Below are 25786 nucleotides of genomic sequence, written 5' to 3' on the forward strand. Positions count from 1 at the left end.
ACAATCTTTTTTTTCTGCGCTTTTATTTGCGACTTTAACCTAAAAAAACCTGTTCTCCTCGACACTGGGACAATTTTTTTGAATTTTTTTTATGTCGTTCGAGGCACGACTGAAAGGGTTTAAATATGATGCATCATTTCAAAAATTCGTCGGCGGAGCAGAAAGTATTGCGTCAAATAGTCTGCATGGTGATTGTGAGGCTTGGAAATTCAATTTGTTCGAACAAAAAAGGTCGAAAATGTACCCCCCCCCCCCCAGAAAGTCATAGATCTGCCCCTACAAATTTATTCTCGACTTGGTTGCCGCTCAGTAAATATTAAAAGCTTATTTAATGCTGTCAGTTGTGTTTCTTGCCTGTTTTTCTGTTTCAATTTTTTTCAACTACTTTTTTTTGCTTTGTTGTTTCCGTCTCATTTTCTGTTTGCTGGCTTGCAATGATAAATTCCTCTAACGATAATTTAAACTCGTTATTTTTACAGTTTTTGCATTTTTTTGGCTTCGACTTTTTTATAAGCCATATCATTATCCTCTTAGCCAAACAGGGTAGCAATGAATGGAGACGGTCTTTAATATGTTTTCTAGGGTTTCATTAGTAATGTGTCTTCTCATTATCGCCTGATTTTTTAGGAAGACTATCCAGACTGTGACGTGAGTCCGTGTAGAAATGGAGGCTTGTGTCTGGAGGTGTCAGATACTGCCAACTATCCAAAAATAGTGCCCCTGATCAATCGCAACTTCAGCTTCGAACACGCGGCAGGATACGTCTGCGTATGTCCCGAAGGATTTGAAGGTCATTTCTCATCTGCTAATAGTATCAAGGATAGCTGGTTGCGGTGCAAATAGCACAGAAAGTTCCTGCCATAAAAGTATAAACTAAAAAAATTGACGTTTTTTACTCGTTCGGCTATGAGCACATCTGAACAAAAGCCTAGAAAATAAGTAAATTCGATAGTAAGCGTAGAACACGCAAATTTGACCACGTTTTTTTATCAAAAAGTTAAGAGAAAAAAATCAAATAAAAGTTGCGAAAGTGTAAAGGTCACGAAAAACGTGACCGACTTCTAATTTCGAAAACGAAATTTAAATATCAGATTTCCTAGGGAAATAAAAATTTAAATATGGTTTCAGTTTTCTCAAGTTGTGTAAAGTTAATCAAAAAAATGTCAATCGTAAATTGGTTTTGAATTTCAGACAGTTTCAATGGCATTTTTTTGAAATTCGAAAGTTGGAAGTTTTTTCAAAAAACTGAATTTTTTCTGTTTCCTTGCTGTCCGTTGGCTATGTTTTTCAAGTGACAAGATATTATTATTTGGCTGCTCAGTTTTTTTCTCCCTTTTTGTGGCACTGCTTATAAGTTTCAGTTTTCAGACCCGAATTGTGAGAGCAAAACAGACTACTGTTCAATCATGGACGAATGTGTGGCGAGTCACACGCGCGATTGTGAGAACCTGAGCCCGGATGAAGGATTCTACAGGTCAGTATTGTGCAAAGGGCATTAAAAACTGAATCGTTTTTTTCATGTCATTGATGTTTTGAAAAATATCAAAAATAGTTATATTAACTTATTGAGAGTAATGAGCGTAGTGAGTACTCTTATATAGGTCTTGCCGATTTTTTTAGTTTTTTTTCAGGAAAAAGTCTTCAAATTTGTTCACGCTCAATTTTGATTTTTCGCCGTTTGACTTGTGATTTATTTTCAAGTTCAGTGTATTTCCTTTGTTAAAATTAAGGCAAAATGCAATATCGAACAGCAAAAGTGTAAAGGTCGCGAAAAACGTGATCAACTTTTAGTTTCCAAAGTGGATTTTAATTTTAATATTTCCCAGCTTAATAAAAGATTAACCTATTGATCCAGTTTCCTCAAATTGGGGTAATTTTAGCAAAAAGTGTCCATCATAATTGCTCTACAAATTCAAAGAACTTAAAGGACATCTATCTTTTTCTTCGAAATTCAAAAGTTGAAGTTTTTTGAAAAAAAAATACCAGTTTTTTTTCAGTTCCCTTGCGTTCATTACTCTTTTCAAACTGTCAGTCTGTTGTTCTTTTCTCATGTCACCTGAATGAGTTCAAACAAAAAAACTAATCCTAATTTTATCACATGAAATAGTTGGTCCAAAACTGTCGAAAAAAAAATATTTCATTATTTTGACAGTGCAAAAAAAACTATAATTAAGTACCTGCTACTTAACTTTGCCTGTCATTGTCTTTGTACTTTTCTAGGAAAAAACATGAATTTCGGTCATAATTGAATAAATTAATTTTTGCACTTCAGAATGTTAACATAATGCGTATTGTTGAATTAGGTGCACTTGTGAAGTTGGCTTCGAGGGCGACAAATGCGAAGTGAACATTGACGAGTGTGGTTCGAACACATGTCAGAATGAAGGAACATGTGTGGATGGAGTGAATGAGCGAACTTGTGATTGTGCGACAGGGTATGCGGGTGAAAATTGCACGGTCAGTACTTCTTAGTCAAACCTTGCGTTTACTTTTTGCTAATTATTTTGCTGAAATTTTGAAGTTTTTCATTGGGAACTTAAAAATAAGTCTGCCTCGAAAACTCAAAAATTAATTAATTCATTTCATTTATGTATTTCTTGTCGTAATTGAGAAAGACCAAAAGAAAACTGTTTTTCGAACCTGGTATTCAGTTCTCATTATTACAAAAATGGTTTTCCGAGAAAAAAAAAGTACGCTAATCGAATATTTCAAGTAAAAAAACTAATTTTTTAGCGAGTGTTGACAATTTGTGAAAGCAGCAACAATTGTCAAAACAATGCAACTTGCGTACCAGAGTTTGATGGCGAAACACAAACGGAGAATTACACTTGTACATGTCAGTCAGGTTTTACTGGAACCCTTTGCCAAAACATCACTGATATCGACCTCTCGACTCCTTTTATTTACTCGGAAGCACAAAACGATGACTCTCTTGAGGTCAAACTGCGTATAAGAACCACCCTTGCGGCTAAAACCGTTTTTTCATCCCGGAACTACTCTTTGAAATTGGACAGTTACGGAAAGCTGAAGTTCACACTTGGAGAAAATGCATTGGTGTCAGATACCAGAGTAAACCACGGCGAGTGGGTGTCTTTAGAGGTCAAGTTCGAAAACAACCTTATGACCATGATTTACAGTGACCAGATTTGTCCGGAGTTTTGCAGCTACACTTTGCAACTTCAAGATGAAGTTTTCCCTGGCTTTTCAGTTGGTGATATTACCCTCGGCGACAATTTTGATGACGTAGATGGCGCCAATGGTTTCGTTGGGTGCGCTGAAGATGTAGTAATCAATTCGGAGCTTTTGATTGGAGGAGAGAATGGGGTTTCAGCGACAGACAATTGTGAAAGGATCAAAAAATGTGATGATTTGTCGTGTAATGGGAATGGAGCTTGTGTTGATCTCTGGGATTCTTATGACTGCCGATGTGCTCCGATGTTCGCGGGCGAAAACTGCGAGCGAGGTTTGAAATAGCTAAATTTTTAGTTAAATTGCTTAAGAATTGTGAATATTTACAGGCGAATCGTGTATAGCTCATGGCGACATAAATTATGTGAAGAACCGGGTAATATTAGAAGTAGTGTTCCTCATTTCGTAGAAAAAACTCTTTTGAAGAAAGTATTTGAGCAAGTTACTGGAATTTAGCTGTTTGAAATACTATTTGTACTAATTTAGAAATGAAGGAGTGGTATTTGACCATGATTGGAATTTTTTGCACCATAAAATCCCAACAACAATGAAAAATGTTCAAATGTTTCGGTTTTAGATCTGAATAATGAATTCGGTAACTTAATTTAATTTCATCATAACTTCAACCTCACTTACAAATAATTGGTTGAATTTTAGTTTCTTTAATTTGCATAATCACAACACATTGACATTTAGCACCTAACTCTCTATTGATACCGATTAATTGAATTTTTTTTTTCATAATCTGTGAGTTGGACTGATTTTCCGAGTGATATTGACTGATTTTTTTACCATTGAATTTGAAAATTGATAACCAGATTGGTACCCTTTCTTTTTTCTTTCATATTAATTTGATGAAAAAAACTTCTTTGAACTTCAAAAATCAAATGAAAATTTTGAGCAATTTTTGCACCTTAAATCAATGACATTTGAGCTTAGTTTCAATTCTTAAATGAGTTTGACAATTTTTGTTTCAAATCTATTAGAATCCGAATCAGGGGCTGACAAAGTTTTAGTGTGATAAAACACTTGACTCCCTCCAATCAAAATACTGTGAACCCTTATTAGAACAGCTATGGGCCCTGTAGGCCAAAAATGGATGCCCATGATCCCCTAAGTCTGCTCCTGATTACATTTGTTTTTCATACCGTACGTGAAACACTTGGAAATGTGGGGAAAGTGGAAGAAAGTCTCAAGTTTAAGTTGACTCTTTTTCAGACATTTCCGCGGGAACTTTCAACTTTGACAACAAGTGCCCATCGGAAAGCTACGCTAAATTAGAAATTTTTCAAGAACAAGTTCTGGAAATCAGCTTTCATTTAAGAACCGTGAAAGAAAATGGAATTGTGTATCATCACGCAGGCGGTATGTCGGATGTATCAAATCGAGGTCCAATTGTAGCAGTTGAAAATTCGCGAGTAATTATACAAATTGGGTCCAGTAAATATCCTACGGATGTCGAAGTCACAGACGGATTACCCCATCAAATAGTTCTGAAATATGGATATGCTAATGGTGGCATGTCTTCCCTTTCTGTCGACAACGGATCAGAAATATCTTTTCAGTTATCTGATGATTTGATGAGTGGAATTAGTTATAGAGATTTATTCTTCAGCATTGCAGAAGAATTGTCGTCTAGTGGCCTAAACTTGGGTTCCTTTAAAGGGTGCATTTCGGATGTGCGATTAATCTCTAAAGCGACTACTAATGCAGACAGTAGTTTAAAATACTACAGTTTGAGGTTCGACGAAAGCGCACCTGAAGTAAGCGGATTCACATCGAGAAGTTTCACAAAATTGGAATGCATTCGAGCACAATGCGAGTCGGATAATGTATGCGGGTCTGATCCGTGTCAAAATAGCGGTGTCTGTCAGCCTTCTTGGAACGAGTATACATGCGATTGCCAAACAGGGTGGGCAGGAATTAATTGCGAAGAGACTAATTTCTGCGATGGAAATCCGTGCGAAGATTCTGAGAACTGTGTCAATGGTGTGTTTGGTTTCGAGTGTCATGATCCGATATCATTTAAGGACGGATTCGTCCAAGTGAAACCCGAGGAGGCGAACACACTTCAAGAGCTTGTAAGTATATATCTTGAATTGAGAACACGCAAAGAATTCGGAACTGTGTTCCACATGCAAGGGGAATCATCTAGTTGTTTCATCAACATGCAGATCTCCAATGATAAAACTCTTCTGAACTTTCGATTTGGAGAATCAGCGACTGTAACAAATGCTGAAATTGAACAAAATTTAGCAGACGGGCGAACAAACATGATCAATATAGTTGTTGGTGACGACGGAACAGTTTCATTGCAAGTAAACAATTCCCAGATTTCTGCGACAACTCCCGAAGCTGCATCCCGACCAACGGTAGAATGCATAGCGGGCGATTCAATTTGGATCGGAGGTTTCAGCTCTGAAAATGCTTCACTAACAAACGAGCAGTCAACGAATGTCGTGAATCCACAACCCGCAATTGATGGCTGCATTTCGAACTTCAGAATAAACAATTTGTTTGTTCCGCTGCAGCCGAATTTTGGGTCCAATTTGAACTTCACTTTTGTGGCTAGTGAAAATGTAGAATTCGGCTGTAGTAGTGATGCATGCAGCACTAATGCAAGTGTGTGTGAGAACGGAGGCACTTGTGTAGATGAATGGAGAGCCTTCAGTTGCGACTGTGTAGCAGGTGAGTTAATCGAAAGGTGTTCAATCACCAGCAAAACGAAAAATCAATTGGTAAAAAGGACGAAACGTACAATCCCCCCCCCCCCCCCCCAAAAAAAAAGACTGCGAGGGCAAAATAAATTGATCTAATTAGTCGGAAAAATCAATGGATACCAAATGATGACTAATATTTTACGGTATTAACATGATAGAATATCATTTGGTATTAAAAATTTCTCCGGTGGTATATTCAGCGCGCCTGTTTGAAATGAATATTTTATGCGGAATTAATTTTCAAAATTAATAGATGCTGGGGAGAACATTCTACGTTTGATCACTTAGGGGGGAGATTGTGCGTTTGATCCGGTAAAAATTATGTAACAGTCGTAAAAATTATGCAAAATTCAACGTAAATGACGTAAGTTTCGACCTGCGCTTTACCCATACTCTATTACAGGTAGCTGAAATTTTTAAATATTTAAAAATCAAATAATTTTTCTCCCTAAGATGTCTTTCATGATTGTTTAGAAATTCAAGTGGTCGGTTTTCCCTTACTTTGTTCATGCTCATTTTTAAAATTCTAGAAAACATTTTTTTGCATAAACTGGTAGACATATAGGCGAGTTGCAATCTCTAATTTTGATTACAAACAGGGTCACTAAGTGTCAATAAAATTTATTTTTCTTAGGCTTCGAAGGCGAAACTTGCCAGATGAACGCAGACGACTGCCTTGAAGTCACTTGTTCGGGACACGGCCAATGCGTAGACGGTATCGACAAGTACTCGTGCAATTGTCAAAGCGGTTATGTAGGATCAAATTGTGAACTGGACGTGAATGAGTGTGAACAATCTGACGATGCAAATGAAGATGTGTGCAAAAATGGGGGTACTTGTTCTAATACAGAAGGAAGCTACGAGTGTAATTGCACGGAAGGTTGGCAAGGAGAGATTTGTGAAACCCTGACAATAAATACGCTCACTTGCAACGACGCTAAGGATCCATGTAATGAACGTGGGGTATGCAGCAACAACCCTCAAAATGAGGTTAGTAACCCTGGGTGAATTTAAGGGGAATGGGCGGACGCCCTCACCAACCAGTGGGTCCCCCACTTTGGAATTATTTTATGACATCCATTTTTATACTTTAGTGTGTACTCAGGGGCGGATCTAGGATTTTCTCGAGGGGGGGGGGCGGATTTTCAAAAAAAAAATTCGAAAATTTTGTCGACCTTTTTTTTTAGGTCGACGGAATTGATTTTTGAGCATGATTTAGTCCCTTTTTTGGCAACATTTTCTGCGCCGCAGGCAAAAATTTGAAAAAAAATTAAAAAAAGGCGTTTTTAGGCACTTATTGGAAAATTTTGACCAAAAAATTGCGTTTTTTCGGCGCGCGCTTCCCTCTCAAAATGAGTATATATTGGCGCCAAAGGCGCCTTAGAAAAATTTTAGGATCGGTCGGCCAAAAATGGATTTCTTAAAAAGTACCAAAGGGGGAACCCTTTGGATCGGCAGGGGGTCGAATCCCTGAGGGGGGGGGGGGGGCCTCCGCCCCCCCCCCTCCCTAAATCCGCCCCTGTGTGTACTTATGATTTTTTTTGGCTCGACAGAAGCCTGCTCAAGTATTGTCCGCTTTGTTACCGCTTCTGGAAACGGCAATCTAAGAGCTGCGAGGGTGCTATGTCAGACTAACAGTTTTTTTTTTAGCCTCAATTTGAATGTGAATGTTACCCTGGCTATCACGGAATTCAGTGCGAAGAGCAAGAGGATTTATGCAGGTCGCATCCATGCGAGAATGCAAATGCGTGTTCAACGGTCATTGATGACAACGTTCGGACAGCAACATATAATTGTGCGTGTATATCCGGGTGGGAAGGAAAAAATTGTACCAAGAAGGTTGACCTTTGCGAGGAACAGGAAGTCACGTGTAATGGGAACGGAGAGTGTGAAAACTTTCAAGACTACTTCAGGTGTAATTGCTCCTCAGGTGGGCCCATGTTTGGAATACTAGGAAAATAATTATTTCTTTGATAGATAGAAAAATTTATAATGGATCATGGATGGTAATCTGGCTTTATCTGAACAAAACAGTTATTAACTTTTCAGCGATGCATAAAGCAGCTTGTTATTTAGGATTTAAGACATTGCGTTTTTCAGAACAAGGTCATATGGAAAACAATTGGTGGCTGAACCTTTGACTGATAATGAATGGTTTAGTTAGGAGTTTTCAACTTAAATTAACACTAGCCAGTAGCTAGTGTATTAGTACGGACGTTCTTTTTTTTCTAACCTAACTCGCAAATATAAGTGTTCATTGGAAGTGTTCACTTATGGAAATTTCACTGTAGAGCATCTGTTCTCTGCTTTATATGTGGCTAGTGTTTGGAATTAATTAAGTGTCTGTGGCTGAGTGATTAGTGTGCGAGATGTTGATTTCTAGATCGCACTAGGTAGTAGGTTCGAATTCGAGATAAGTTAAATTTTTACTAACTGAAGGCTTATTTCTACCGTTTCCTATTACACTTTATAGAGCTGCTTTTTGTCGTGTTTGCGCTAGCGTTTGTGAAGCGCAGGTTCGCCTCTGTGCTTAAGAGTTATAAGTATTTAGAGGTTTACGTTGGTGTGTTAACAGGCTATAGAGGGACAAATTGCAGTGAAAACATCAACGAATGCGAACAAAACTATCCTTGTGTATTGCAAAATACAGAACAATGCGAAGACACTGTCGGCTCCTACAGTTGTAACTGCTCATTCGGGTTCGAAGGTAAAAACTGCGAAGCTGAGACCAACTTCTGTGACAAACTTCCGTGTCAAAACAACGGCTCGTGTTCCAATAATATCCAAATAAGTGATCTTGGTTATGAATGCGACTGTAATAACACGGGGTTCGAAGGTACGAACTGTGATGTAGATACAAACGAATGTGATGTTTCGCAAAATCTATGCGACAATGGAGTTTGTGTCAATACTGAGGGTTCATATTTCTGCGACTGCGTAAGAACAGGGTTAAAAGGCGAAACTTGTAGCGAGCCTTGTTTTGATAATGTAACGTGTGCCAATGAAGGTACATGTGTCGAAAGTACCAATTCTACAGTTGCGTCATGTGGATGCACGTCAAACTTCGAAGGAAGTTTTTGCCAAGTTGAGAAGGCTGCACAAGAAAGCGAAGACGATGATTTCGTAACGTCCACAGCAGGAATAGCTATTTGGGCTGCTCTCGCATTTGTTTTGTTGGCTGTTTTGATAATTGTGGTGGTTATCATTGTTGTGTTGCGAGGTTCCAGGGCAAAAACAGGCGAATACCAACCGCGAGACGCGGAGTCCAGAAGCAAAGCTTTTTCGATACCTATTGAGTTCGCAGACCTCCAACTACCGAAAGAAGAGCGTCTGATTTAAATCAATTCAACATCATTTTCTCTACCCTTCCGTGCTAAATTAGAAACTAGTTAGACTAAGCCATTGTGCAAATAAGTTGTTGACCTTTATTGTAAATATCAATTCGATTTTGCTATTGAATAATTTGATAAATTTAATTTTGCTGGAATATTTTTAACATCAGAAGAAAGAAATCCTAGCTTGATTGATATTTTCCTAGTTTAAGTAATTATGCGTCGTTTTTCAACCATTATTTTAAAATATCACCATAAAAATATCAAGTTTCTGATCTCAAGTTCAACGAGATAGTTAACCTAAAATCTATTCTGAAAACTTCATTTCAATTTAGCAACTTTTATGATTTGAGTAATTGAACAATGTGCTGAAGTGCTGATTTTCTTGGAAATTAAAAACAAACTATTGGAAGACTTGTTGCTGTTACTGTATTCTTTAATAGTTGTATTAGTTCTCTTGATATTGCACATTTTTATGGAAAAAGTCAATATTGATTTTTTAAATCTCTGTCTGCTTGGGCGGCTAAGGCTTGAACTGAATTTTTTTTGCAGATTCAAGCTATTACACAATCAAAGCTTGTGTTATAGTATGAACTGTCTTTTTTTCCATTATAAGTCGCAAATATTGTTGCGACGCAAATACTGTTGCGACTAAATGTGTTCATTTTGTTCAATAACCAGCTATTAAGTACAGCCAATGCTCAGGATATTAACACAGACTATTACATTACAAATGGCTTTTTAGCTTTAAGGTATCATTGATCTGTAGTTTAGAGGTAGGGAGAAGACCCGCAACAAAATAAGAGGGTTCGAACCTGGGCAGGGTCGGCTGTTTTTAATGATGAACTTTTTCGTATACTAGTTAAAATGCCTCCGCTCTATAAATTGAGGCATGTTAGTTGGTTATTTTCTCTTTTTTTCAAGCTGACTGGTACAGCTAACGTGTCATAATATGCCTGCGTCACTTAGCAATTATGTAGACCCATAATTGGCGTGCGTCACTTAGCACTTATGTAGACTCATAATTGCCGTGCGTCACTTGAGAAAGTTTGTAGACTACAGTTTTACTCATTCACTTTTCCCAATAGCGTTATCGGTCAAATTTTCGATTTTGTATGCGAAGTGCAACTTTGCCTCTGTGTTAATCTTTATTCAACGACATGAGCAAAAAATGATATAAGACGTACAGTCAAAATTGATAGCATGTGCTTTGACATTTGAGTACTATTAAGTTACAACAGTTGATGCATTATAAATTCATCTTCATCAACTGAACAGAAAAAGCTATTTGTTTCAAACAATAGTACAATAAAAAAATCTTGATGAACAGTAATGAACGTAGTGAGTACTCTTATATAAGTCTTGCTGTTTTTTTTTCAGGAAAAAGGAAGTCTAAAAATTTAGTCACCCTCAATTTTGATTTTTCGCGATTTGAAACTTAATTTCTCTTCAAAATCAGTGCATTTCTATTGTTAAAAGAAAGGCAAACTCCACTATCGCACAGTTTCCTTGCGTTCCTTCTTGTCCAATTGTTAGTTAATTATGTTTTTTGTCGATTTTTTAGTTCTTTTTTTATAATCCAGAGGGTAAATTTAATGCATGTTTTCTTTGTTTTTGTTCACCTCAAGAAAGTTTTCAATTTTTGTTTTCCGGATGCATGGTTTCTGATTTTTTTCTACAAGTGCGTAGAATTAGTTTCAATTTATATCTGTTTAGTGTGTTTTAGGATTGAGCAAATTTTTGAGTTTAGTTAATTTCCTTCATTAAAAAGAAGGCAAAATTCACTATTGAACAGCCGAGGTGAAGAGATCACGAAAAACGTGACCGACTTCTAAATTCGAACATTGATTTATTTAACAGATTTCCCAGCGATATAACAAAATTTACCTATTGATTCAGTTGTCTTAAATTGGCTGAATAATATCAAAAACAGTTTTAAGGGCATATATTTTTCGCTAAAATTCCTAAATTGAAGTTTTTTAAAAAAAAACAGCCACCATTTTTTGCGTTTCCTTGCGTTCATTGACTTTTTTACAACTGTCTGTTGGCTATGTTTTGCTCAGGTTTGTCAATTGTTTAGTATTAGGCTCAATTGGCGTCTGCTTAAGGGCTGCCCATAATATCTGCAAGTTACGGTTTGCCGGAAAGCTAAGTTGAAGCAGGCAGGTTTAATTCTAGTTTTTCTAATTGAAATCCTTTCGTCGAGATTAACATAAGAAAACTTGGTGGACGCAGTTTTTTCTATCTGCACAAGTGTTTTTTGGTTTTTGTGACCGTTTTACCTTTGGTTTTTTCCAATGCTATTTGTGAGCTATCGCAAGTGGTGTAAAGCTCCGCTTCACCTCTGTTAGAGTTTTTTCTATGATGCTGAAAGTGGAAACGCAAACTTAATATTTTTTGGCTAAAATTTTAGAAAAAGATTAAAAAAAAGTCAAATGTTTTAAATCTTTGCTATTATTTTAGACAGGTTTAAAACCATTTTATTTTGAAGCCCGAAAATTTTAAGCTTAAATTCGGTGAAATTGAAAGTTTGCAATTTAGTTAGTCGTGGGAGAAAAAAGCATCAGCTTGTCTGGTGGCGTCTTCATGAGCAAATTCTATTCGCTTAGCTTTTTATAGTTTAGAGTATATAGACAGTACTCAAAAAGGAACACAGAAGTTCCTCAAAAGTTATAAATAAAAAAAGAAAATTTCAGAGTTTATTTTTTGTTCATGTATTAAGCTAATTTTGGCTGCGAATTTTTTTCTTTTACTTATGTATATATCATCTGTTATCTTCTGTTATTTTACATAATCTTCACTTATTATTTCTTCACGATTTTCTGACAGTTTTACCAGGAGTTTATGAAGTTCAGTTACATAAAACATTCGAACCAAACAGAGTGCATTATTGTCCCGAATATGTTTCAGTTTTTCCTATGTTTTTATTTGAAAACATTTTTCAGTCCGTCTTATTAGCTGTGCCATAGATCACTACAATATATTGATATATTGGTTGAATATATGTTTTGTAAATATGGAACAAAGTTGTTTAAATAAAACCTGAGTTGATTCGTCAACCTAGCTGCCCTTTTCAAAGTCTTATCGATGTGGGTTTTGAAATATAATGTTTCATCTCAATACTTGTGATATGGATCTATTGTCTGAATTTTTTGTCAAATTCTGAAGTGGTTGTTTCATCCTTGTTTATGGTGGGCTTATTCTTTAAAAACCAAAACTCAACCTTTGTTATATAAGTGTTTTTCTGCTGTTAAGTTCCAGTTAAGGTTGACAAAGTGTTGAAGCACCCTTCCTTCCTGTTCATGCCACTGCAAATGTCCAGTTTATATTCTAACTGGAAAATCTATATCAAAACATCCGTTTGCTTAAGTTTTTATAAACAAGAAAATTTATTTAGGAAATAATGATTTTTCCGTACAATAGAAATTTTGAGGATTATCATAAAATTTTAAGATATATGTTTAGTTAGCTGTCTCGAGGACGATTTTGAGACTATACGTCATTACATGGCATACTTTTTGGTCCATTCTTTGGCGAGGTCGTTGTACCTGTTTCTGTCTGCCTTATAAATGCGGGCTATCTCGGGTACCAAGGGGTCCTCCGGATTGGGGTCTGTTAAGAGTGAACAGATTGAGAGAAGCACTGAAATAAAACAAATTTGTAACTTAGAGCTCCTCGCAGTATCATCTGGAAGCAACATTCAAGATGGAGATTTCGGGGGTGTGGAGGGGACCGGTGCAGATTTTTGATCTATTTAGCTATACCCCCCTCGGGTACATAGTAACGATTATCCCCCCTATAAAGAAGTAAATGAACGATTAAGCATATCAGTTTTTGCAAAAGGGGCAATATAGTTAAAGAGATCCCAGATTTTATAATATTAATTCAATATATTCAATATTAAGAAAAAATTGGTCAATGATTTTTCAGAGTTCAACCAGAGTGATTGTCCGACTTTGAAAAAACTTATTATAAAAAATTTCATATTTCGATTTTTCAAGTTTTATAAAAAAAAATAAATGCTTTTTGATGCGCTGCGCTTCTCAATGAAATTTACTATTCAAATAGATCATTATGATTCTATTTGACTACCAGTTTTTACTTTTTGCTTTGCAAATTCTAAACAAGGATAGCCGGTTACTGTGCAAGTACCACAGAATATTCCGACCATACTCTTTAAAAAACTAAAACACAATTTTTTTTTTCAAATTAATGTTTTTTTTTCTGCGTGGTGTGATAAAACAAATCAGACGCAAAACTATAATTTAGGCATATTTGACAGTCATAATAATACAGGCAAATTGGACAAAATTGAATGTAGAACTATGACAAGAAGAACAAAAAAACTCAATAAATTTTCTGCAAAACAACTTGACATTTTTTTGCAATTTTTTTTTGAAGTTTTTGATTCTCAAATTGGCGCTAAAAAACTTCAAAAACAAATTTTACTTGCTCAAAACTATGTTTTCAGGGCTTAAGTTAAGCATAAATAGCAAAATTTTAAACCAGCTTTTCTCGATAATGAAACTTAATTTCAAACATATTAGCTCATTCAAAGACTTTGGTGATTTGGGGTCGCACAACAAAAAAGAGCCATCAGCCGAAGTATAAACCAGCCGAAAATGCGCAGAGTCGGAAAATGCACAGAGGCCGATCGAGGATTTCATCGTCGATTGCTTTTTTCGGCGGAACTCCTCTTCAAAGTTAGTAGATATTGGCACCAAAGGCACCTTTAGAAAATCTTTAGGGTTGGTCGGCCAAAATGGATGTCATAGAACAATACCACACGGATACCCTTAACTTGGTGAGGGGGTCGAATTCCTGAAGGGAGGCGTCGCCCCACCGCCTACCTAAATCCGGCCCTGACGTCATATCAATGTGACTTGCATGATTTTCACATAATACGTGGCTTAACTAATGTAAAATAATTACGTATTTTTTGGCTTGTTTGTATGGTAGCTGGTTTATATTTCGGCTGGTGTATACCACCAAAATATTGTACCTTTTGCTATTGTGAGTGCTGGCGACCACTGGCTTCTGAGGATGTCAAGACAGATAGATCCATTGGAGTTAATGTTCGGATGGTAGATTCTAGTCTGGAAAGTAATCTAACAAAAAAACTGAAGTATTACACGGTATGACTATGCTGAAATCTGATGTCACTTTTTTATGTTAATTAGAGAGCGAAATCGAGATACAAGCCTTAAGACATAAACTTAAACTTAGGCCAATGGAATATGAAATTTTTATGTTATTTTCGATTAAGCCCTCTAAACTTGAGCATTTCCAATAAGTACCATATGAAATTATGAACGGATCAAATTATAGTTGAAGTAACTTCTGCAATTTTTTTGCTTAAATGTCGCATGCAAAGTTTTTCAAACAATCTGAGCGAAAATAATACCTAGTTTTAGAGTACAGAAATTTTCATTAGAAAAATTGCGAAACTTTTTGGTGTTGGAACGCAGCTGTCTTGTTGGTGGAAGATTAAAATATTTGCTTGAGACGTCAATGGGAGTGTCTAATATGTTCCTTCATGAATTGTTGCTGCCTAAGTCACAAATATGAGTGCTCATTTGTTGGTGGCACCTTTGCTTTTCTTATATTGTTAACTTTTGCTCGATAGCATTATATTTTTGTATCTGGTTTATTGGTGGCTAGTTCATGTTTGATATAAAAGGTGATATGAAATGTATGGGATTTTGTTCTAGCTTTAAAAATTTTTAGAGACGCAAGGAAAATTTTTGCTCTTCTCGCCAAATATTGAATTCCTGTTTCATAAAAAACAGGTTTTATGAAAAAGTTATTGGGGTCGGGTTTTTAATTTATTTTTTGGGAGGCTTCGGCAAACGTTTTCTCTTTTTTAAAAATTTAGTTTTTCTCAAATACTACTCTACAAGTTTTGAGAAAAAAATACACCAAGAAGAAGTCCGCTAACTCCCCTGTGTGCATGCGTAACATTTTCAGCTCTTTTTACTTTGCACCACTTTTTACAGCCTTCGAAAAAGTGTGTGGGAGTGAAATTTTGACCCATATTTTTGGATTTTCTACATTTTCTCAAAACTACCCTCACCAATCTGAGATTTTAGGTTCATTGGATAAAACAGACTGTTGGAAGCTCCCTTGCATTAGTGACTAAAGCTTAACACAAATACTTAATGCCCTCAGAAAAGTCAAACTTTTGATTTTTTGACCTATTTTTCAAACATTTTGACTTTTCTCGAAAACTATCCTCCCAAATCTGAGGTATTGGTTTCAATGTGTAGAACGAGTTTTGGTTAGCTCCCCTGCTTGGGCGGTTGCGTCCAAATTTTCCTACACAAAAAGTTATGACCCTCGCAAAAACAAAATTTTTAAAGCTTTTTGACTTTTCTCAAAAACCACCCTCCCGAATCTGAGATATTGGTTTCATTGTGTAGACGACCCTCGAAAAGTCAAGTTTTCAATTTATTACCATTTTTTTGAAAATTTTTGACTTCTCTCGAAAACTCTTTTCAAAATCTGGATATTAGTTTCACTGGATACAACGAGTTGTACGAAGTCGGCAGCGTAAGCGGTTACGGCCAAGTTTTTTACACAACAAGTTACGACCCTCGAAAAATCAAGTTTTCTGTTTGTTGACCATTTTTTAAAACTTTCGAAAACTACCATTCCAAAACTGAGATTTTAGTTTCAATGGTTAGAACGAGTTGTGGGAATTACCCTTCACAGGCAGTTACGACCAAATTTTTTAACCCAATAAGTAATGACCCTCAGAAAGTCGTATTTTGAAACTTCTTTCGAAAACTACTCTTCCGACTGTGAGACTTCGGTTTCAACGGGTAGAACGACTTAAGGGAAGTCCTCTGCATAAGCAGTTACGCCCAAATTTTTTTACTTAACAAATTATGACTCTGAAAAGGTCAAATTTTATAATTTTCTAGCCGTTTTTTCGAAATTTTTTTGTCTTTTCTTGAAAACTATCCTTCCAAATCTGAGATTTTGGTTTCAATTGGTAGAAAGATTTGTGGCAATTACCCAGCATAAGTGTTCACAAGGCTAAATTTTTCACAAACTCCATTACTTCCAATTGTTCTGTGCTCTGTTTGACGGGTGAAAAACCAAAATTTGTGAGTGACATTCATTAATCAGTAACGTAACCTGCAGATGTCCTATCTGATTTTTTCGAGGTTTTTTCTACTGGGCAGCAGAAAATAAATGTCATCATTCCTTTTGTTTGAAGCTCCTCTGCATATGCGGCTAAGCCCAGATGTTCATGCACAAAAATTATTGGCCCTCGAAAAAAATTTGAATTTTTTTCATTTTGTCGAAAACAACTCAATCTGATATCAGGGTTCAATCGAGGCAACAGTTTGTGAGAAGCCTCCGTGCGTAGGGTTCTACGCCTCAAAAATTGAACAAAAAAGATTCCGGTAAAGCGCCAAATTTGCATAATGTTTCATTATTTTTTTAAAGAACAACAACTAAGGTTTTAGAGAAGCCCAATTTTTAAATTTTTCCCGCATCAGTACAAATTCGAAAATTGTCAAACAGGTTTTTTTTAAGATGCTTTGCAAAACGTTTTCTCTTTTTCAAAAATTTAATTTTTCCCAAATACTACTCTTCCGGTTTTCAAACAAAATGTACCGATAGGAAGTCCGCCAACTCCCCTGTGTGCCTGCGTAAATATCTTTGGGTTCTCTTTACCTTACCCCACTTTTTAAATGTTGAGTGGGGGGAGGAGGCGATTTTTGCCCTATATTTTAAGATTTCTGATTTTTTCTAGAAAACTACCCGCCCAAATTTGAAACTCGGGTTCAACGGATTTAACATGGAATTCCGTTGCATAAGCTGATACGACCAAAGTTTTTCTAAACAAGTTATGATAATCGGAGAGGTCAAATTATCGAATTTTTTACCGTTTTTTGATACTTGTTGTTTTTCTCGGATACTACCCTCCAAAATCTAAGTTTTTGTTTTCAATGGGTAGAACGGGTCAGCGCACCTGCATCAGCAGTTATACCCAAATTTTTTTGCACAAAAAATCATGGACATCAAAAAATCAAATTTTCGAAATTTTGACCGTTTTTTGAAACTTTCTGATTTTCACAATAACAACACTACCGCATCTGAGATATTGGTTTAAATGGGTAAAATGAGTTGACAGAAGCTACCCTGCAGAAACAGTTACGCCAAATTTTTTACACAAGAAGTTATGACCCTCAGAATAGTCAAAGTTTTGATTTCTTGTCCGTTTTTTGAAACTGTTTGACTTCTCGAAAACAACTCAATCTAATTTTAGGGTATTATCGAGGCAACTGTTTGTGAAAAGCTTCCGTGAGCAAGATGTTACGCCTCGAAATTTGAACAAAATTTTCTAGTAAAACTCCCAATTTACATTATTTTTCACTCAATTTTTGATAGAACAACAACTAAGGTTTTGGGGAAGCCCAATTCTTAAGTTTTTGAAATTACCTACTTCATTCAGCATCAGTACAAATTCAAAAGTTGCCAAACATGTACCACCAGTTTTAGCTGGGCTTCTAGTTTTGTTTCGGGAATTTCATACTGATTTTCACAAATTGCATTTTTCATTTTTTTTTCAGCAAACTACCCGCCCAAATTTGAAACTCGGGTTCAACGGATTTAACATGGAATTCCGTTGCATAAGCTGATACGACCAAAGTTTTTCTAAACAAGTTATGATAATCGGAGAGGTCAAATTATCGAATTTTTTACCGTTTTTTGATACTTGTTGTTTTTCTCGGATACTACCCTCCAAAATCTAAGTTTTTGTTTTCAATGGGTAGAACGGGTCAGCGCACCTGCATCAGCAGTTATACCCAAATTTTTTTGCACAAAAAATCATGGACATCAAAAAATCAAATTTTCGAAATTTTGACCGTTTTTTGAAACTTTCTGATTTTCACAATAACAACACTACCGCATCTGAGATATTGGTTTAAATGGGTAAAATGAGTTGACAGAAGCTACCCTGCAGAAACAGTTACGCCAAATTTTTTACACAAGAAGTTATGACCCTCAGAATAGTCAAAGTTTTGATTTCTTGTCCGTTTTTTGAAACTGTTTGACTTCTCGAAAACAACTCAATCTAATTTTAGGGTATTATCGAGGCAACTGTTTGTGAAAAGCTTCCGTGAGCAAGATGTTACGCCTCGAAATTTGAACAAAATTTTCTAGTAAAACTCCCAATTTACATTATTTTTCACTCAATTTTTGATAGAACAACAACTAAGGTTTTGGGGAAGCCCAATTCTTAAGTTTTTGAAATTACCTACTTCATTCAGCATCAGTACAAATTCAAAAGTTGCCAAACATGTACCACCAGTTTTAGCTGGGCTTCTAGTTTTGTTTCGGGAATTTCATACTGATTTTCACAAATTGCATTTTTCATTTTTTTTTCAGCAAACTACCCGCCCAAATTTGAAATTTTGAGTTCAACGGAAATAACATGTGGGAATTCCGTTGCATAAGCGGCTACGCCCAAAGTTTTTCTCGGATACTACCCTCCAAAATCTGAGTTTTTGTTTTCAATGGGTAGAACGGGTAAGCGCACCTGCATCAGCAGTTATACCCAGTTTTTTTTACACGAAAAGTCATGGCCCTCAAAAAATCAATTTTTTGAAATTTTGACCGTTTTTTGAAACTTTCTGACTTTCGCCAAAAAAAACACTGCCGCATCTGAGATATTGGTTTAAATGGGTAGAATGAGTTGGCAGAAGCTACTTTGCATAAACTGTTACGCCAAATTTTTTACACAAGAAGTTATGACCCTCGGAAAATGTTAACGTTTAGGTTTTTTGTCCGTTTTTGACACTTTTTTACTTCTCGAAAACAACTCAATCTGATGTCAGGTTTTAATCGGCGCAACAGGTCGCGGAACGCCTCCGTGCTTAAGATGCTACGCCTCAAATTTACAATTTTTCGAAAACTACTCTGCCAAAACTGAGGTTAAGAGTTTAATCGATGAACAAATTTTTCGAATCTTTGCTGTTCAACTGGTGGTGCCCCAATTTTTTGATCAAAAATTTATTTCCTTAAAAACGTACAAACTCTAAGTTTTTGCGAAGAACAAGTGCTAAGAAGTTCTTTTGCATAGCGGTTACGTCCTAGGTTTTGTAGACAAGCAATCTTGTATTTAGTAAACGCTCATGTTTCGAATTGCTGACCATGTTTTTGGAAATAATTTTAGTTTTCGCGAAAAATGCGTTGCCAAGTCTGAGATTAAGGGTTCAATGAACAGATCAAGTTGTGGGAATTGCCTTGCATGAGCAGTTACGCCCAAAGTTTTTTAAACAACCAGCTCTGATAATCGGATGAATCAATTTATAGATTTTTTGACCGGTTTTTGAAAGTTTTTGTTTTTCTCGTATGCTATCCTTCAAAATCTAAGTTTCTGGTTTCAATGGGTACTACGGGTTTTGTCAAGCGCACCTGTATCAGCGGTTATACCCAAATTTTTTAAACAAAAACTATGACCCTCGAAAAAAAATCAAATTTGTTAAATTTAGTAAACGCCTTTGTTTCGAAATGCTGACCGTGTTTTTGAAAATGTTTTCAATTATCTGAAAAACTTCGTCGCCAAGTCTTTAGATTAGGGGTTCAAACTAAAGAAAAAGATGTAAGCTGCTGTGGCCTAATTATAGCAGAAAAAGAGTTAGAGACTAAGAGAATGTCAATTTTTGAAATTCTGACGGTTCTTTGCAAACTTTTTTGTTCTCTGAAAATAACGCTGCCAAAACTAAAGTTAAGAGTAAATCGAAGAACCAATTTTATGAAACTTCGCTGCTCAGCTGGTGTCGCCGTGATATTTTGATAAATATCGCTCTGAAATTTCTCTTCATAGAAGCTATGCTCAAACTTTTGTTTAAAAAGCAAGGTTAGACTTGACATTACTGTGGAGTGCTATCAGAGAATAGTAAGGAGTTGCAAATCCGGCATCGAAATATGACTGCTTAAATCCATCTGGTTTTCGAGGTATGGCGTATTTTATAATCTTTTCATTTTTTTTCGAAAAACTTAGATATAATAAAACTAGGCGAACTTGAATATCTCAAACCCATAGTAGAGTTCTCTTAGGGTACACTCTGGAGTTGCAAATATGACGACCAAGTATGAATGCTCATTTTTTTTGTCTTCGAGATATGGCATTTCGTATAATTTTTTCAGTTTTTTTTCTCAAAAAAATTAGATTTGAAAAAAAGTAAGCGAATTTGAAAATCTTAACCTATAACTAGGTTCTGTCAGGGTACACTTAGGGATTGCTGACGCCCAAGTTTGACAGCTGAAATCTTTTTGGTCGTCGAGATATGGCGTTTTTCATGATTTTTTCTTTTTTTTTTTCAAAAAAAATAGATATCAAAAATTCAACAGAATGTCAGATTCTCAAATTTAAGGCGGGTACTGTCAGTTACAAATTGGCTTTGCAAATCTGCCCTTTACATATGACTGATCAAATCAATTTGGCTCAAGAGATTGGCGTTTTGATGATTTTTGAATTAATAAACTAAACGATCTTGAAACTCTCAACTCTTTTGACTGGGTTCTGTCAGGATACATTCAGGGAGTACTTTCAAGATACAAATCTGGCCTGTATCTTTTACTGCTCAATTCTTTCTTGTTCTCGAGATATGGCGTTTCTCATGATTTTTTCAATACTTTTCCAAACAAGTATCAGAAGTTGAAATTCTTAATCCTATGTTAGGATGCTGACAGAAAAAAAGGTACAAAATCTGCCCTCTACTATTATCTGCTCAAATCATTTTGGTTTTTGAGATATGGCGTTTCTGTTTTTTTAATGAAAAAGAAACCCCTGATAGATGTGTCCAGTTATCTTCACGGTTGCATTAAATGTCGCCGTTTTAGTAAAGGTTTTTGGCATGTTTTTGGAAGCTTTTTCACGTTCAACGATCTATTTGAGGTGCGATTCATGCCCTAGTGATACTAAATTAGGTTTCTGCAATACACAGAAGATCCATCAAAAGATATTAGGCCTGTCTAAGCATAGTCCGTTTCTACAAATTAGACACTTTCCGGACTGAGTAATATTAAAGAGCAGAGCGCTTTTTTGCACTCAAGGCCGTCTTAAATATTAAAGTGATAATACTAGTGCAGCCAAAGGCTGTCATGGATCGCTTTTGCTTATTCCGTCTGTGGTAGACCTGAAACTAAATTCGAAGTGAGAGTTCGTCCTCGCACATTACCATAGTTCTGGATCAAATACACGATCGGACGATCTGAAAGTATCGTTCTCAATAGAATTTCTTATCCGGAAAAATATCATGTGTTTTATTTTCGTTTATTTTCAATGCCAAATTGTCACCTTGATTACTTAAATTTAATCCGAATCCGTTTTTTTCTGATTATATTTGTTTGACATTCGGCTTAAATGTTGAAATGCGTTACCTATTTTAAAAAACATATTAACAACTATTTAAAGAAATGTTTTCAGGCTCGTTGAAAAAAGGATACTGCCAGCAATTTAATGTAAACTGCAAAAAAACTTGTCAGGTTTTATGCAATTATTTAATTATATTTAAAAAAATTATATTAAAAAAAAAGAAAAAAGAAGTTGAAAGAATAAGTTGCAAACCTTTGGTGGTTTGAAAGGGTAGTCTTGAGGAAATTGTATGGACAGGAAGAAGACGCCCCCTTGGTATGGACTCTCACTGGGGCCCATGATCGTGGCCTGCCATTTGAACATGTCGCTTTCCTCCACTGGTCCGGCGGAACATTGTGCCGGTGGGTCTCTTCCTAGATCCAGCAGTTCCTGAAAACCAATTCCAACTTGATCCAAGATTTTAGTAGAATCATTGAGATTTTAGTAGAATCAAAAAAACATTGTTCTTTTGATTTTTTTTTGTTTGACGAAATTTATTGTCTGAATTCTCTCATAAACTCTAAAAAGCCTTATTTCGGCATTAATTTCTGTGCCGTGGACAAAATTTTTTCAGAAACTGTCGGAAGGTTTATTTTTGTTAAGGTTTCTAAGGTGCTTTAGCTAATTTTTTTCTAAGTCTGCTAAAACAGATGTAAAATGAATTTAATAGGACGGACCGTACTTGTTGAAGGAGTTAAATTTCGGTGGGAGAGGTGGGCGGCGACTGGATATCAAGGGGACGGGGATTCAAGATTCGACTCCTTCTTGTCTGTTTCTTCAGAAACCTATTTGCTGTTTTCAAGTACATTTGTTGACTTATACAATTTGTTCAATTTGTTCCACTTTTGAGCATGTACAGACGTCAGTTTTTTTTAAAGGAGGGGCAATTTTTTTCAAAAACATGGCAAAATTTTCGCGCCTTTTCTTCAAGGTTTGCCAAATTGAATTTCCGAGCTCTTCCAAAACACTACAATACAATGACCTTATTTTGAAAAACTGTATACGCCGCTGGCCCATATAAAAAAACTGGTCAAAACCAAAATTTGTAGGTGATTTTTGGACAGGTTTGAGCAGAAACCGAAGGCTCCACCCCCCTCAAAATTACAGTTTTAGGGTTAGTCAACCAAAAATCTCGAAGTCCTAAAACAGCACTTAAGAGGACCCACTGAGTCTACTACTGTTATTGAGTTTTGTGAATAATTAAATAAATTAAAGTAAAAAAAAATTGACCTTTTTGGGAAGTTTTTTCACGCTAAACTAATTTTTTGGACAAATCGTGCATCTAGATTGTGGACCGTTTTCTTGTGTTTTAGCAGACTAGTTTTTTAGCGTAAAAATTAAAACTTGCTATTGTAGCCGACGAACATAATGCAACTTAAGTTTAACCAATTGACAGACACGAGAAGACGCTTACTCTCAAGTTAAGTTTCATTGATTGCGAAAACTATCGAATGATTTGGCAACTAAACTTTATCATTTTAAAAATCAGAATGATTTAAGCTTGGGGAAAACAGTGATTGTTACTCCCAATACCATTCAATTTGAATGTAAGCCCATCATAGCGAAGCGGTGCAAGCGATTGCTTCCTACTAATAACGCGTTTCAAATTAAGTAGAAATTCTGATTTGTTAAATATTACGATTTTGCTAAAAGATTGGTCTGCTGAAAACATAGCACCTGCTTTGTATGCGCAACCCTTTCAAAGCGAAAAAATTTGATAAACAATTTATTATAGCAAAAACTTGGAAGGGCCGTAATCGATTGAAGATTGGTTTGCAGTGTTTGAGTAAACAGTCCATGTTTTCAAAAAAAATCGAAAAGTAGTTAAGCCTTAACGAGACCAAGATCATAAACACGAAATAAATCAGATACTCGATACGACAAAAAGGGTCCACCTGTTTTTTATAACCGCTTTGGAGAACAGATGCGAACAATTTTCAACCAATTCTTCAAAACTACCTTTAGATTTTTTGCTGCCTTTTTTGTAGTTTACATATGTGCTTTGACTTTCGAAGAAAAAAGGGAACATTTGCGATCCAGTTGTTGTTTTGCAACAATTTTGATTTACAATTTCTACTGACAAATTTTTTTTTGTACAATCTATAAACTGTAAAATTTCATTGTCCTGAGCTCAAAATGCATTAAATTATTCCACTGCGACAATTTTTTGTAAAGTTTGGGTGCATTAGCTTGTGTGACGTTTCCAATATGCTATTAAGGCGTAGCGTCGGTAGCCAATTAAGCCAAACCATCTCAGAAATCATTTCAACTTTTTGACTGGTTGCTAATTGGTATCAATTTTGCGTTTTTTGTTATGTAAAAAAATGGGTGTGGAGGAAATTTTGCACCTATTTGAAATACAAAGGGGGAGGGGAGTTTTGTATTGGAAAAGAACGTGATGGGAGGGGCGCTTTTTTATCGCGCGTCATGATCTGCATTCAGATTCATCTGCATCCCATTTTTGTTCCGACCATTGAAAATGGGGAGGGTTTTTATGTCCGTGTAGGTTTTGGTATTTTTCCACGAAATATCAGGTACCAGAAATAGTCATCGGATTGAGTGGACTGATATACCCAATTCGATCTCTTCCAGTCATAACTCGAGCATTCAAAAAATTCAAATTTTCAAAAAGTTGTTTCAGTGTCTAGAAAAATCATTTCAATGTTTTTGAGTTCAAATACTAGCGAGTAAAGCGATCGAGTAACCTTCGTTATATGAAAATTTAGGCTTATAGGCTTATTTTATTTATAAAATATAGGCTTATTTTTTTTAGGCTTATAGGCTATGAAAACTAAACTTCACTAAAAAAAACTAGCTCGCAATATAAACGAATGCGATCGGAAAATTTATGAATGTTGTCGGAAAATTTAGTGCTACATGCTCAGCAACCGGCTATCCTTATTAGAAACCATTCTTATAATTATTTTATAATTCTGGTATTTTTATTTTGTACAATATTTTGTACAATAATTTATAAAAAGCAATATGTGTACAAAAATTTATTTAGAGTATAGTTAAGTCTACTGGAACCTGATCTAAACTATATTTTATGATTGGATAAATTAAATGTTTTACCAATGTAAAGTATTTAATATTAACCAATCATGATCCATCTAACTAACAACCCACTTATTTGTAAGTGCTGAAGTTACTTGTAATTTCAGCACCAGAGAGATTTGAATTTAACTTAGAAATTAGTTGGACTCTCCCGAGCACTTCAGCAGCCGCAATAAACCAGTATACCCTAGATCTATTGAGCCTAGCAGAGACTAGTTAAACAACCTGAGACTAGATAGTATAAGAGTAAGATTAGGATCGGTATTAGACTAAGAAGTTGCACGAATCTATCCGGCCGAAAATAAGATAGCGTGACGAGCAGACGGTGTACCCTATCCGAAATTACTCTATGAGTTATACACCCCAGTCATAACTCATCTGGTGCGACCATAAGTCTCGAACAAGACCTTACTAGATTAGAATTAACCAAAATTAGATTAGAAATTAGACAAAAACATTTACAAAATGTTATACGACAATAATTTAATTGAAATGTCTCTCCGACTCAATAGATCAGAGCCAATATTCCGAACCATAATAGAACTACCCGGAATTGGAAGAAGACATCGAACCAAAGACGACATACGACAAAGTAGAAACTTGCCGTATAGTTATATGATAGTTCGGCAAAAGCCAGAACAAACTTTTATATGCAATGAATTTAGATTTCCATTTGCAAACATAAAACCTTGAAGTAAATCTTCAAAATCATTTCAGGCGCTAAACAAATTAATATTATACAATAACGATTATTAAAAAGATCTAAGATCGTTTTCCTAAAATTCTGCAGTATTATACAAAACATGTTTGAAGAATATTTATTGGAAAATAAAAATAAAAATTAGTAGCATGACAATAAATGGTCAGTAATCATAAATCATCCTGTTGTTCCAGCTTCATCACCTAAAACATAACAGCAATCATACACCCACTAATATCATCAAAACACTAAATCTTTCCTTTACACAAATTTAAAACTTTATTAAAATTTAAAGTCACTTAATTTAAAATCAGATCATCAAGGCTTATCCTTGGATCTTAAATCATTTTCTACTTAATTAAATTTTAAATTTGATCATCAAGGCTTATCCTTGGATCAAATAGAACAA

The 25786-nt window shown here is 35.6% G+C and overlaps 2 protein-coding genes across 4 annotated transcripts in view; one reads left to right on the plus strand and one right to left on the minus strand.

Moving 5' to 3' along the window:
- Positions 1–9398, plus strand: part of LOC134847794 (protein crumbs-like) — a 69895-nt gene extending 60497 nt beyond the window's left edge. For 2 of the 3 annotated variants that reach the window (XM_063865010.1, XM_063865012.1), the window contains 9 exons: positions 628–790; positions 1369–1474; positions 2304–2457; positions 2734–3463; positions 3767–3784; positions 4408–5877; positions 6544–6899; positions 7560–7839; positions 8485–9398. In XM_063865010.1, the coding sequence (XP_063721080.1) occupies positions 628–790; positions 1369–1474; positions 2304–2457; positions 2734–3463; positions 3767–3784; positions 4408–5877; positions 6544–6899; positions 7560–7839; positions 8485–9248 (4041 nt within the window). In that variant the 3' untranslated portion in view covers positions 9249–9398. The remainder of the gene's footprint in view (positions 1–627; positions 791–1368; positions 1475–2303; positions 2458–2733; positions 3464–3766; positions 3785–4407; positions 5878–6543; positions 6900–7559; positions 7840–8484) is intronic. The other variant, XM_063865011.1, reaches the window with a different exon arrangement.
- A 3264-nt stretch (positions 9399–12662) lies between these two features.
- LOC134847796 (ubiquitin-conjugating enzyme E2 2-like) overlaps positions 12663–25786 on the minus strand; it is a 31243-nt gene continuing 18119 nt past the window's right edge. The window contains exons 2-4 of the mRNA XM_063865014.1: positions 21834–22010; positions 14244–14349; positions 12663–12883 (exon numbers count right to left, since the gene is read on the minus strand). Coding sequence (XP_063721084.1) covers positions 12744–12883; positions 14244–14349; positions 21834–22010 — 423 coding nt within the window. The 3' untranslated portion in view covers positions 12663–12743. The remainder of the gene's footprint in view (positions 12884–14243; positions 14350–21833; positions 22011–25786) is intronic.

Source organism: Symsagittifera roscoffensis, chromosome 6 (genome assembly GCF_963678635.1).
Source record: "Symsagittifera roscoffensis chromosome 6, txSymRosc1.1, whole genome shotgun sequence".
Lineage (NCBI taxonomy): Eukaryota > Metazoa > Xenacoelomorpha > Acoela > Convolutidae > Symsagittifera > Symsagittifera roscoffensis.